Raw genomic sequence first — 13,822 nt, 5'->3', positions numbered from 1 at the left:
ATTTACATAAGATTCTCTTTTTGGCTTTTTTTGTAGTATAAACAGTGACTCTAGATGAAGCTGTACAGGCTGACCAGGACACAGAGTTAACACTGAACATTTAAATGGGAATAGAATTAAGGACACAGGAAAATTAGTGTAACATAGGATGTGATTATATTATGCACACCTATTACATTCCCTTTTCCTGCTCCCTAGTTTAACGCTTTAAGACCAGTGTTCTGTTTCTTTAGGACTCTTCAGAAAGCATCACTCAGTCAAACTTTAGGGCCATTGTATCCAGAATCTTAAATTTAGATATTAATTACAATTCCCAATGGCCTTCAGAGAGTACTAATTTACATTATGCTTAAAAAAATTTACATCCATACAAAGAAAACCAATGTAAATAGTATATGAAGTACTATTTAATAACTTTTGAAACAAAAGCCAATAGATAGCAAGTTTACTAGTGATCTTCAACTACAGACTTTTACAAGGTCTTTCTACTGCTCCCCTTTCTTTGGACTAAACAAATAAAATAAATGTTGTAGTATAATGCATGTCAGTTACACTGGCAGAGGTGTTTAAACTGTGACTAAGGACAGTTCATAGTGTTTTGAGTAGGTGGATGATTTTCTCATTATTTAGGTAGAGCAGTGTTTTCAAATCCAAATGGGACTGCATTTTTTGTGTGTATGGTGTAAGTAGCAAAATTATTGTAATTTCACTTAATTCGTCCTTTGCAGAGAACAGAGAGTGATGTACACAGTAGTGTACATGAAATCACTGGGAACTGCAAGTCAAGTGAACCTCTTGAGAATTCTGTCAGTATTGAAGACAAATCCATCACTCATGTTCAACAGAGTTCAGATTCAAATTGTGAGGATTTAAAAAAATGTACAACTGAAATGGCTACAAAGGAGTCTGCAGTAGGAGTGAATTCAAAAAAGTATGCAACTGAAAGAGTTGCAAAGGAGCCTTCAGTTGGAAATGAAAACACTTCAGATGTCAGCAGCAGTTCATCTTCTAGTGAAGTCATTTCTGGAACACCACAACCTGCAAGCCGAAGACAGTCCTTTATTACTTTGGAAAAGTTTGATAGTTCAGAGAGCAGACCCTTTAGCCCTTCTGCATTGAGTAGACTATCAGGAGCATCTCGGACTGCTGCTGTCCTAGATAAACAAGAAAACAAAGCTACACGAAAGACTTCCTCCAAAATAGAAAAACCTAAATTAGAGAATAAAAGTTCTTCAAAATCTGAATTTGAAGGAACAGTTACTGGGATAAAAAGGTGGAGTCGGAGGCAAAATAAAACGGAGCGTGGTGAAATTAAGCAATCCACGTTGTTAGCAAAAGTAGAACAGGAGAAAAGTATACAGGAATCTGTTGTTGCCACCCATCTGGAAAATAAATCTGACGCACCTAGTCAAATAGAAGAGACAGAATGCATTCTAGATACTCAAACACAGGCTACCAGTTCTGCAGAGATAGAGTGTACAACAATAGAGAATAAACAAATTGTGGATGGGGTAGAAGAAGAAGAAAAATGTATAGGAGCCAATTTGGATTCTAAAGAAAATACACCTCCACTGGTTGCTATATCAACTGACCAGTTATCTAATGACGACATTCAGGTTCCACAGATGTCACCTAATCAGAAAACATTAAGGCGCTCTTCAAGACGACGGTCAGAAACTGCAGAAAGTACAGCAGACAATCAAGATAAAGAAAACAGTCACCAAAAAAAGGACAAACGTAAAGATGATGAAAAGTCTCTCCAGAAGAGGGTGCCACAAATTAAAGAGGATGCATCCCAAAAGCAGAAATCTGTTTCTGAAAAAGTTGTAGAGGCAAAAGAAAATGCAAATAAAAAAGAATGCAACTTGCTTGAGCAGACTACTGCAGAAGATATTGGTCCGAAGAAGTCACACACTTCAAGGGGTCTTGAAGAGGAAATGAACAAAAGTGCCAAGAAATCTGAAAGTGATAACTTTAAATCTGAAATAGATGATGTTCAAGATTCTGGTTCAGATATAACAGGTCAGAAAAAGACAAGGGGGCGTACCCGATATCAAACAAGAAGAGCATCACAAGGATTGCTTTCTAGTATAGAAAATTCTGAGTCTGATAGCTCTGAGACAAGAGAAGAAAGTACCAAAAGGAAAAGATCTGTAAAATGGAAAAATAAAAGTGATTCTCTTCAAAGCAAAGTGAAAGAAGAAAAAGAGAGCCAAAGTCGGGAGCTGTCTTCACAAGAAATGGTAACCGAAACTAGGAATCTGTCTGATGCAAAAAATAAAGGTGAAACAAGTTCTGAAGTGGACATAGATACTGTATTGATCTCTCAAGCATATGAAGTGAAAAACAAAAACATCTATACAGCTATTAACGAATCTACAGGAATTATAGACATGGCAAAGACTTCAGTTGGTGGGCAGAACACAAATGTAGAACTAAATAAAACCAGTATTTTGGCAGAACCCTTCATAAGCCCATGCATATCTGAGCCTGTTTTGAAAACAAGACCTACAAACAAATCACCTGATAAGCAAAGAAGTGTAGAAGACCATAGTACAATCATTCAGTCTGAATTTGCAGCAATAACTACCACTTCTGATGCTGTTCTTTCCTCTGAAAAACCTTTGCAGATCCTTGAGTGCCAGCACAAAAGAAGCAAGAGGATGAGAAGATCAAAGAGCTACAATTGCTGTGGTGAAAATTCTCAACAACAAGAAAAGTCGTTCACTGAATTAAAAAATGCAGATAACCATGAACTAAGTGAGCATAAAAACTCATTTATTCAGATAAATATGACTGCATTAGAAACTTCTTCTAATGATTCTCATTTTGAAGGAGGGCCTTCTGTGGAACCTTGTGCAATGAGTACACCATTGCTTCACACTAAGAAATCTAGTTTTGTTAAGGATTCAGAAAGAGGAATAAAATCTGAGAATAATATGGAAGGAAACTGTATTCCAATGGAGGAAGATCTTGAGAAACTGGCATGTATCAAAAGTAAAACTTGTGACCCTGTCATTAAGGAGCCGGAGCCGGAGCCCACCAGTCTAGTTGACAGTATTGAACAGTGTTTAACTGACTGTGTTTCAAAAGAGTCCATAGAAAGTTGTCTTCTTTTGGAAAACTATACAGAGCCAGCAGCTACAGAAAAGGAGGAAATGAGTCAAAATGGGCAAATGGAGGAGATATCTAATAGAGACACTGTTAACAAACCTGAGGAAACAAAGATAAATGAGCCAAAAAATGATCAGAATGATGCAGAAAAGACTGAGAACACTCCTATAGAAACACACAGTCCTCAAGATGAGATGAAGGAGGAAGGTTTAATATTAACTGAAATTGTAGTTGTAGCTGCAGTGCCTGAAAATGTAGCCTCAGACCAAAAGGGTGCAGGAGAAAGTAACAATGTGGATTCTCCTCAGAAGTTGAAGGAGCTTGATTCTGTAGCTTTGGTGAAAATTAATGAAAGCCCTAATGGAGTGCAGACACGCTGCATGTGGTCCCCCTCTGCTTCTCCATCAACCAGTATTTTAAAGAGGGGAATAAAAAGACATCAAGAGGATGATTCCCCGTCACCTGCTAACAAGGTATTGTGATGTAATTCCATCTTCGGTGCTACTGAACGTTGTAAGCGTACATAGAGTGTATACTGAGTACACTGGATATCATATATGCCATTACCACGTGAACTTGTAGAAGTGCTAATAATGATGACCTGCAAAGATTTTGTTTTTAAATTAGGTTGTGCCCCTTTTTCTCTGTGTAAGTGCTGACAAGTTTTATCTTGAAAGGAATTTTTCTGCTTGTTTTTACCTTGGAAATATCAAGTGTCCACTCCTGATCTTCTCTGGTTTTGCTGGGGGATTTGCTTGGAGGAGCAGGATGATCAGGATGCACACTTAAGGATTAAGTTAATTGAAAGGGGGGGACTTTGAATCCTTTATGAAAGCTTCTGTTCTCCAAGATAGTGGTCAGTGAAGTTAAACAGATGTTAAATAAAACTGTATTGATGTTTTGTTGTCTGACTAAAAATCTCTTCCCTTGTCAGTTGCTCAACTTTCACTCAGCTCTTGTGATATGTCCTCTTCCTCATGTAATCTTAGTCTTCTGAACTAAACAGGTCCTAAATTTCCATTTAAAAATAAGCCTTATGAAATCCATAAACAAGCAGGATGGAAAGGGGGAGATAAACCCAGCTTTTTTCCCCTTTGCAGGTCACGTTTAATATTGGTTATGCTGAGTATTTGTCACTTGCTCTGAAATATAAGTGCTCTGGGGCAAGAAACTCATTTTTCTCTGTTTATACAGAACTCCCACTATGGAGCCCTGACCTGGTTGGCAGTTGTATGCCACTTGCAATATAGATGTTTAATTTTTTAAAAGTTGTTGAATGTTCTCCTTTTTAATGGAAAGATAGTGTGTACAATGTTTTCATCTGATGCTTTCTTTGCGTTATACATTTGATTTTTAACACCTGCTAACAGGCTACTTATCCTATGCTATGGTGGAATTTTTGTGGAACATGAGGCAAATTGGACATTAGTTTAAGTTTGTATTTAGTGTTGCGTGTCCAAGATTTAAATAGCTTTCATTCTTCCCCACAATTATCAGCTATTTCAGTGTTTCAGAGTAATTCTATTGGTATGACTCCTATACCCAGCATATGAATATGAAAATCAGTGATCTCAATCAATGTTTCTTCCAGGATATTGGAAAGGATGAGGGTAAATGTTTATTTGCCAAAGATTCAAGGAACTACGTTGGGTATATATTTATACAGTTTGTCGTCTCCTTCCCCCCTCCCTTCCCCCCCCCCCCCCCCCCAAATAAATAAAAAAATCAAGAATCTGTCTAAACTGACCAGTAAGGTCAGTGAACATACTGGACGATGAAAATGTGGATTACCAAATAGCACTTCATTGTCTCATTGGTTCAACCACTGCGTCATTCCTCTCATCATTTTACTGCTGCCTTTTCGCTCCCACTCTGTTCTTTCAGGCAACTGTGTAAGTTTGTAGCAGTAACCGTGCCCTCCTCCCAAACTATTATGGTGTTAACTGTTATTTAGTGAACATAGCTGTGTGAATCAGGAGATCTAATGAATGCAACAATTTGAAATCTCAGACTTTAGATCTATCCGGTATGAAATTAATTTGCCAATATTAGTTATAACAGTATAAATTCTATTCGTTTAATTATAAAAATCACTTAAATCTCTAAAAACAGATTCGTCGAGTCTCTTTTGCAAACCCAATTTACCAAGAAGGACTGGCAGATGACATCGATAGGAGAAGTCCTGTTGTTAGGTCTCATTCTTCTTCAAATAGTTCACCATCTTTGAAAAGTTTTAAAACTTTATCTAATACCCAAGCCAAGGTAAACTGTTTGTTTTTTTAACTTTTCTTCAGAATAGCTCCTTCTAGATAATAGTACAATCTGTATATCGTAACTTTTTTATCATAACTGTATGCCTATCTTGGCAGAGCTAGTCTTACTTCAGTGTAAACTTATATTTAAGGGTAAACAAGTTCCAAGACTGGCCAATAAATAGAACAGGCTTTAGAATTAGTAAATGAAAGAAATATTTTTGTAGTCTGATTCTAATTTTACCTTCTGTGAACTTAAGAGCTTTATGTTAACTAAAATCCTATGATTAATTTTTAATATCTACAATCCTGAGAGATCTTTTTTCCTCTTTTCTATCCAGCATATTACCACTCCAACCAAAGGACTTCTGTCCCCAGGATCTCGTAGCCCTAAATTTAAGAGCTCAAAGAAGTGTTTAGTAAGAAGTGTTTCAGTTCATATATCTCTTCTCTCTTTTCTCCTGTATTCTTTATGTGACACTTAATAATTTTTCTGTAATATTCAAGATCACTGAAATGGCCAAGGAATCGCTGCCGTGTCCTACAGAGTGTGTGTATCCTGCATTAGTGGGCTGTAAAGCTCCAGTTGACATAATTTTACCTCAGATTACATCGAACATTTGGTAAGTGGTTATTCCTTTGAAGACTAGAGATTCTTAGTACACCTCAATGGATTTTATAAACTTTTCTGTTAGGATATGTATCAGCCTCTAATTTTAGCATCCATTGAAGGCCCTTCCTGCAAAAAAGTAAACGGAAGCACTTCATTCTACTGTCAAATTTAGAGTCTCCTTTTGCATCTAGCAGAAGTGCTCAACTCAACTCTTTCATTCTTGTCCTAAGAATGCAAAAAGGCCATGGCAAATTCTTTCAAGAATGCACAGGGCCAGGGGCATCCCTAGCTGTAAAAGCAGCAAGGAAGGCACTATTGTGGTTCAGCTACTTGCGTTTTTATCACTGCATTAGCTGTCTGTACTCAGATATGGAAGATGGATGAACTTAGTTTTTCTAGCCTCCCTATTAATTTCATATTTATTTAATACATTTTTAGTGTTCTAGAACAAGAACATGTTCCACAGTCTCTGTTTAAAGAATGTTTTATTACAAAACTTATTATTCTGCAGGGGTATTTAAGTGACCTTTCTTTTAGCTTTTGCTATATATTGTATTCTGAATGTCGGCTCTTTCAACAGAGCTGATATTAATGTGCTCTTGATGTCTATCTGACCCATCTGCATATTTTATCAAAAATTGTCAGACACTATCTTTGCAAATGCTTCTATGTATAGTGAGGCAAAAGTAAGCATTTCAAGAGATGAAAAAGCATTACCTCAGATTTACAACAATTGGATCAGTGTTTAAGATTTTACTATACTCAGCTAACTTGGCTTCCTTTATGTGTGAATCTGAATATGCCAAAAGGCAGGTTTTTCTAGAATTACCACAGGACTTGTTCAGCATGACCTATTTTTCAGTTACTCCTTTGTTCCAACTATGTTAATTAATTAGATTTAAAAGCCATTCATTTGATAGATAATTCAACAAAAACTGGGGTGAGTCCAATATTTCTTTTCTGCAGAAAGATGTGATCTGCCTTGACTTTTTTTTCCTTCATTTATATGAATTCAAAGATATGCATTCCTGCAAATTTCTCGTCTCTTTTTCTCCATCTCAGCCTGTGAAAGAAACAGGATCCCACCAACACCTCTTCATGTCTTAGAAGGAATAAATATACAGAATCTTTTTTTTTTTTTTTTTTCTTCCCCCATCAGGGCAAGAGGTTTGGGGCAACTCATTCGGGCAAAGAATATTAAGACAGTGGGTGACCTGAGTACTCTGACAGCAGCGGAAATCAAAACACTTCCTATTCGTTCTCCTAAAGTTTCTAATGTTAAAAAGGCTCTTAGAGGATATCATGAGCAACAGGTAAACCTATTTTAGTACTGTAATGAAATAGATCTCCTGTGAAGAAAGTTAGCAATGCAGGAATTTATTAAACTGCCTGTTTTTTAAATATAAAACAGTATATCACATTTTTTCACGAAAAAAGGCTAAAATACAATATTAAAGCCAACAGGAAACTTAATTTTAAATTTTGAAGCTGAATAACAGTGTAACAACATTGCTAGTCTATAATTGTCAAGCCTTGCATCTGTCATTTTTTGGTTTTGGTGATGGTAATATTTCATTATGAGAAGTCAGGCTTCTTGGCAGAGCAAAAATATAAATCTCATATGGTGAGAAGGATTTCTGAATGTTGATAAAATGAGGTCTTAACATTTGAAACGCAATTAGTTTTTGAGCACAGTGCTGGCAGTTATTGGTTGGATTAAAAAAGTAAATTGTGATGCAAATAATATGGGAGTTCCCAGTCTTATAGATAAGGCTAAAATTTGGTCACAGTTATATTTAATGAAAGTCACAGGCAAAGAACAAAAATTCATGGAAGCCCGTGACCTGTCTGTGACTTTTACTAAAAAATAATGGAGGGAAAGAGGGCTGAGGGCATTACTGAAGCCAGAGGGGGAGGGTCCAGCAATTGCCACCAGCCCAGTTCCCCCAGTGCTGGGGTTCCAAGCTCCCCCTTGGTGGCTCAGGACTCTGGGATCCACTCCTGCCCACAGCTAGAGTTTGCAGGGCCACCCACCACATCTGGAGGCTGTGGGCTCCCCTTGCACTCCCCCAGGTGCTCTGGGATCCTGGCTGCCCGTAGTGACTGAGGGCTGTGGGTCCCTCACTGCCCATGGTGGCTGGTGACTCTGGGATTGCCCTGTTGCCCATGGCGGCTGATGGTTGCGTGGTGCTCCCACCTGTCAGGGCTCAGAACCCGGGGCTCCCTTCACTCACCACAGGTGGCTGGGAGCTGCAGAGTCCCCTCACCCGTAGCTGCGCATCCGTCATCCCCTCCCAGCCCCTTTTCACCCCGCCAATGAGAGCTCTAGGACCCTTGTCACCTGTGATGGCTGAGAGCTTAAATGTCCCTGCAACCCCCAGAAGCAGACAGCTGCCCCAAGGCATGGGGCAGAAGCCAAAGAAGGTAATTTCATGGAGGTCTCTGGAAGTCATGGAATCCGTGACTTCCGCGACCTCTGTGACAGACTTACAGCCTTACTTATACTTAAAATGATGTTTTAACATTCTATCAAAACAATATTCAAGTGTGGTGGAAACTAGTTTACAGTTTTGTATAGCGTTTGCATGCTGCCAATTTCACACAGGTCACCTTTTTACCTAGGTAATGAGCTTAAGTAATATGGTCGAATGGCAGTTGGGTTTAAGAATTGTGAAATTACAATTAAAATTTATTATGAGAAGTTCTGCCCACCCTCTGATTTCAAACTGCTTCCTTTTTGGAAAAATTACTTTCATTTCTCATCTTTTTTCATAATTAAATCTGTAGGTGAAGGCTCGTGGATTTGATGAAATTGAAGCCCTTGAAGACAGAGAGAAGCCAGAAAATGTCATAGATGAGAAACCTTTTTCTACAGATGAAGAAAGACTTGCAACAGGTAAATATTACATTCTTTTTTTTACTTCAGATTTGGGTTATCACTTGCTCTCTTGTCTTTGTCATAATATAAGTGTAACTTAGAGCTTTCTTAGTTTGAGTAGTGTGACAAATTGAGTTAAACAAATTAATACACTTGTGTGGTGGTAGTTTCTTAAAACTGCTGTGTAATTGAATTGTGTTGGTTGTGGGGGGTGATCGCTACATTTAATCAGTACTAATTAGAACATGAATAGAAGATTTTATAATAAACATACTAACAAATTCATATCAAAGTGGAATATTTTTAAATTTCCCCATTCAGCAACTGAATTATGTTGGTTGGATAAATGTGATGTAGACTGCTTAAACACATTATTTTGCATAGCAGAAACTCATAACAATGCCATACCAATGAATTTCACTTAAATTAAAGCCAAGATACATTTACAAGTGTATGTTAATCGCTTTGGTTTCTTTTTTAGATTTGAGTGAATTAGTTGCCTTGAGCTCAGATGGACAGCCCGCAACAGATCTCTTGAGCCAACTCAGTGCACTTGCTGCTCAGCTAACCTCTGAAGATCTCCACAGTTATTCAGGGAGCCAACTTTTTGAAATGCAAGAGAAACTTGGTAGCATGACAAACTGTATTATGAAAAATCTGCAGTCCCGTTGGAAGTCACCACCTCATGAAAGCTCTGCTTAGTTATTAGTGCTTGAAACACTTTTTAAGCAGGAGGTTTTGATATACAGCAATTTTTTAAAACCACTTTTATTTCTGACTGGTAATATGAAGTATTCCATAAAAAACTGAACATTCATGCAGTGGCAAACTTTTTAACACTGAGGGAGACAATATATCATGGTGTATTGCTTAATTTTTTTAATTTGTGGGATCATTATTTCCATGTTAAAAGTATTTGTTTTACAGCTGTGCATAGTCTTTGAAGTACTTTAAAAGTAAACTTGTTAAGAATATGCAATAGCAAAGACTGTGAAACCTAACCTAAATAGTATCTTAAATGTAAAGATTTTATTCTTGTGAAGCCTTATTAAATGTAAAAGGTTATATATTTCACAACTCTAATGAATTGAAACCAGAAAGTGTTCCTTAGTTTTACCCAGTGCCCCTGTGAATTTCTCTGAAAATATCAACAATTTAAGAGGAGTTGCCTCTGGTTTAGATCCTATTTCATATTGAGATGTGCTATGCTTGACTAATTCCTTACAGTAGTATCTCTCACATCTCAGTAAGGTCCAGTTGTCAAGCACCTGGGTTAATGTCTATTTTTGCATGCATTTTTATAGACCTCAAAAGGTAAAGATGGTAATATAGTTCAGAAGGTTTTGCTGCAGAATTTCTCAGGCTCCTTTCATGTGCCCTTTTTATATGCAGCAGTGTTCAATGTAAGATTTTTCCTATGGGACATAAGTAGATTTGACATGCACAATTTTGTATATTATGTATAGGCTTATGGTTGCAGATGTTGGTTATAATTTATGATTTTTAATTTTGATTGCATGGAATGCACTGCTGCTTCTCACAGACCTTGTTTAGTGAGAGTTCTGGGTTTTACTTTGGAAATCTAATTTGTATATAACGAAACTGTAGCTTCCAAAATGGACAGTCACATAATGTGATTGCTGCAGCTGTTTTTAGAACGTCTGTATGTACAAATAAAACAACGAATAGTTCCCTAACGATTAATGCAATCTTCCTTGTGAATGGAAATTCTTATTGCATTTTTTTTAGTTTATGCTGAATAAGAAGTGTGGTGCGTCTGAAAATATATCTCAGGCAGTGCTCAGAGTTCTCCTGGCAAATGCTGCCTGGAGCATCTCCTTAGCCTTAATAGGCTATTAGCACTATAATAAGAACTTTCTCCCTTTAGATCTCCTGTCTTTCAAAAGGACTTTCCTTTCAGCTGTCACTTTGATGAGATTAGTGGGGACATGGTAAGGGATTTTCCTTTGTTCGTTTCTGAATTGCGTCCTATTCCCTAATCAGCCTTTTGGGTTGTGCCTCTTTGCCGTCATTTTCTTTGAGGATGCCGGAGCTTGGGGGTACTTCGGCCTCTAGGTTCTTTGCTTCCAGGCAGCTAAACTCAGCAGTAGATCAATTCTTCATGTGTTCTTTTTCATTTCCCAGATTTTAGAGCCAATTTTGAGCAGCAGTGAACAGCCTTCCCCACCTCATCCCAATCCTTCCTTCTCCAAGGGCAACATTAGAAGAACTTGTTTAAAAATGTTTTCTGAAATGGGATTCACTTGCTAAGCTTCTGTCTCAGTTTCCTTCAACATAGAAAGCCAGTCAAATGAAGCAAGCAAAAACTAAGAAAGTGCTCCATCTTCAAGGTGACTTACTTGGGAGCTTCAGAAGGTGAGCAAAAATCTAAAAGGCCAGAATGCCTTTTTTTCATGCTCTCTAGGGCTGCTGCTGCTTCTGTGAGCTCCAACTCCTCCCCAGAAGGGAAGACTTTCTGGCTCAGTTACTGTAGTCCAAAAATGGTTCTCTTCAGACATTGTGGTTTGAGATCATAGGGATCCAAGCCAACCATAGATATCCAGCTGGAAAAGGAGCATTCTACATCACAGCTTCCAAAATCAGAATGGAATTTACAAGCCTCCTTTATTGAGCATTTGGAGGAAGTTGTGGAATAACTGGGTGAATCCTGATGAAAGGAACAGGTTAACTCTGCAAGCCATAAAATGAGAGTCTTGGAGCCCTAGGTTTCCCTCTTTTCTGCTCCCCAAAGTAGACACACTTCCTTATCCCTAGCAAAGGACGTGATTATCTGGGCAAAAAAGGGATATCTTCCCTGAAGATCCTACAGACAATTCCTCATCAATAGGGATTTAAAGCCTTGTAACCAGTTTTCAGAACCTTGCTACTATCAATGTGTTTCTGCTGCCTTGCGTCTTCCACAGTTCTTGACATCTGGACATGTATTAGAGTTTTGGAGCTGCATGATCTGGACATGCCCCCTCAGCTCTTTGCTTCCAGTTCCTCTGACTCCATGGCACCATGCAGATGGCGGTTTTTACAGCTTCTGCCTTTTATGTATAAGTGGCTTTTTTTGTCAAACTTTGAGGTAGTGGTGAGCATTGATCTCTCTCACAGTCCCTCCTTTTTCTGGGCTAGTTTTTTATCTAGGTGTTGGAACCCCTCAGAGCCTCAGCTGCAGTGCATCCCTGATGGCTCCTCATAAATGGAAAAATGGAGGCCACTCTAAAAAAAGACTTTAGCTGCTGGCCTTAGGGAGGCTGAGGAGGCATTACTTTGGAAAGGCATCTCCTGGCTGGAAATCAAAAAGCCCTCAAAGAATAGACCACCCTGAGTTTGGCTTGATTTTAAAGAAAGTTTCCCTGGCAACAGGTTAGTTGCTGAAGCCTTAATGGATGTGATGAGTTTCCTCAGCCAAAGACATGGTGACCTGTGGCTCCATCCCTGGAAGGTGGATAGCCAAATTCATGGGAGCCCTGCATTTCAGAGCAAAGCTAGACAACGCTGCAAAATCTAAGAGATCTTTGAGAGTATGGACTAGCCTTCAGACAAATGCATTCCTTTCAAGCTTCATCCTTGCAAGAATACCAGGGAAGAGGCAACAGGTTCTCCAGAGGGAAGCTGTGGAACCATGGCTTGGGGAAAAAAAGCCCCAAGGGAACATTGCAGCTCCCAAAATCTCTTCATGACAGACTGCAGAAGTCTCTGCCCAGAGTTTGAAGCTTGGGGGCAGAAATTCCCATTTCCTAGAGGAATGGATTGCTTCATCCACAGCCCAGTGGGGCAGGGAGATGGGGATTCTCTGTCGAGTTAGACTCCAGTCTGTCATTTTTTTCATCCAGTCCCACATCTTGAAAAACCCCATAAAACACATTCTAATCCAGAATGAGATTTCTCACATCCTGGATATGGGAGAAAGAGAGCATTCACTTAGAAAGATTCTCAGAGTTCTTCTCCATCTTCTTTATCATTCAGAAGGGTATATAAGAAATCCAAGCCATTCTAGATCTCAGATAGTTTAACAAGTAGCTGGAGAAAACAAAGCTTTAGATTAAGTCCTAACTTCTACAGTGTCCTCCCGGTCCCAGGCTGATTTTCTGACTTCAGTGGATCTGGTAGATGCACGGCTCCACTTCCCAATAAGACCGTGCCATTGCAGAGTCCTGTGGTTTGCCTAATAAGCAGTATTGATATCTGATGCTCCCATTCGGTTTGTCCTTGCCCCCCCCCCCCCCCCCCCCCCGGGGTCTTTACAAAGATGGTGGTGCTAATCATAGTCAGACCAGGACACAAGGAATCCATCGGTACCCCTTTCTGGATGACATCTTAATCAGCTCCATCCCTAGCAGTGGTACACACAACTACATCCCTGACCTTGAATCTCCTTCAGGCCCATGGCTTTATCATCAATATTAAGAAAAGCTCCTTGGATCCGTCCTCCCATCTAACTCACGTGAGTGCACACAGACTCCTCGATAGCAAGGACGATTCATCTCTAGAGAGGGTCCAGAAGATTCAAGACCTCACATTGTTTTGGAACTGCAGGACACTATTGTACTGATGTCTCAACTGGTAGGCCTTCTTGTATCATACATAGGAATCACTCCATGGGTGCAATCACACATCAGGGACCTTAAAGGTATGGAACCACTCCCTGGAATTCATGAAAGGTCAAGTGAGGGTTCCAGCACAGGTGATCGATCAGCTTTTTAAAATGGTGGTCAGCACAGGGCATATTTGCAAGGGTGTACCTGTATACCTTCCACATCCCCTGATCCTCAAAACTGATGTTTGCCTGGAGAACTGGGAAACACACGTGGGGTCCCAAACAGCTGAAAGCATCTGGAACATGGAGGAAAGGATCTACAGCATAAACCTTTTAGAATGGTCCAGCTAGTGCTGTGAAGGTTCCAGTTCCATGTAAAAGGGAACCATGTCTTGATTCAGGCAACAGGGCCATGGTTG

At 39.2% G+C, this 13,822-nt stretch overlaps 1 protein-coding gene across 2 annotated transcripts in view; it reads left to right on the top strand.

The window, feature by feature from the left end:
• The window catches only part of RIF1 (replication timing regulatory factor 1), a 53,454-nt gene extending 42,888 nt beyond the window's left edge, over positions 1 to 10,566 (top strand). For both annotated transcript variants that reach the window (XM_067549478.1, XM_067549479.1), the window contains 7 exons: positions 729 to 3,587; positions 5,227 to 5,376; positions 5,708 to 5,785; positions 5,874 to 5,989; positions 7,139 to 7,292; positions 8,767 to 8,875; positions 9,339 to 10,566. In XM_067549478.1, coding sequence (XP_067405579.1) covers positions 729 to 3,587; positions 5,227 to 5,376; positions 5,708 to 5,785; positions 5,874 to 5,989; positions 7,139 to 7,292; positions 8,767 to 8,875; positions 9,339 to 9,559 — 3,687 coding nt within the window. In that variant the 3' untranslated portion in view covers positions 9,560 to 10,566. The remainder of the gene's footprint in view (positions 1 to 728; positions 3,588 to 5,226; positions 5,377 to 5,707; positions 5,786 to 5,873; positions 5,990 to 7,138; positions 7,293 to 8,766; positions 8,876 to 9,338) is intronic.
• The last annotated feature ends 3,256 nt before the right edge of the window (positions 10,567 to 13,822 follow it).

The sequence above is a fragment of the Emydura macquarii genome, unplaced genomic scaffold, assembly GCF_026122565.2.
Source record: "Emydura macquarii macquarii isolate MOO-44397 ecotype Brisbane River unplaced genomic scaffold, CSIRO-AGI_Emac_v2 contig_1253, whole genome shotgun sequence".
NCBI classification, from domain to species: Eukaryota; Metazoa; Chordata; order Testudines; family Chelidae; genus Emydura; species Emydura macquarii.
Note: the sequence above shows the minus strand (reverse complement) of the source record. Positions and strands in the feature narration are given on the sequence as shown.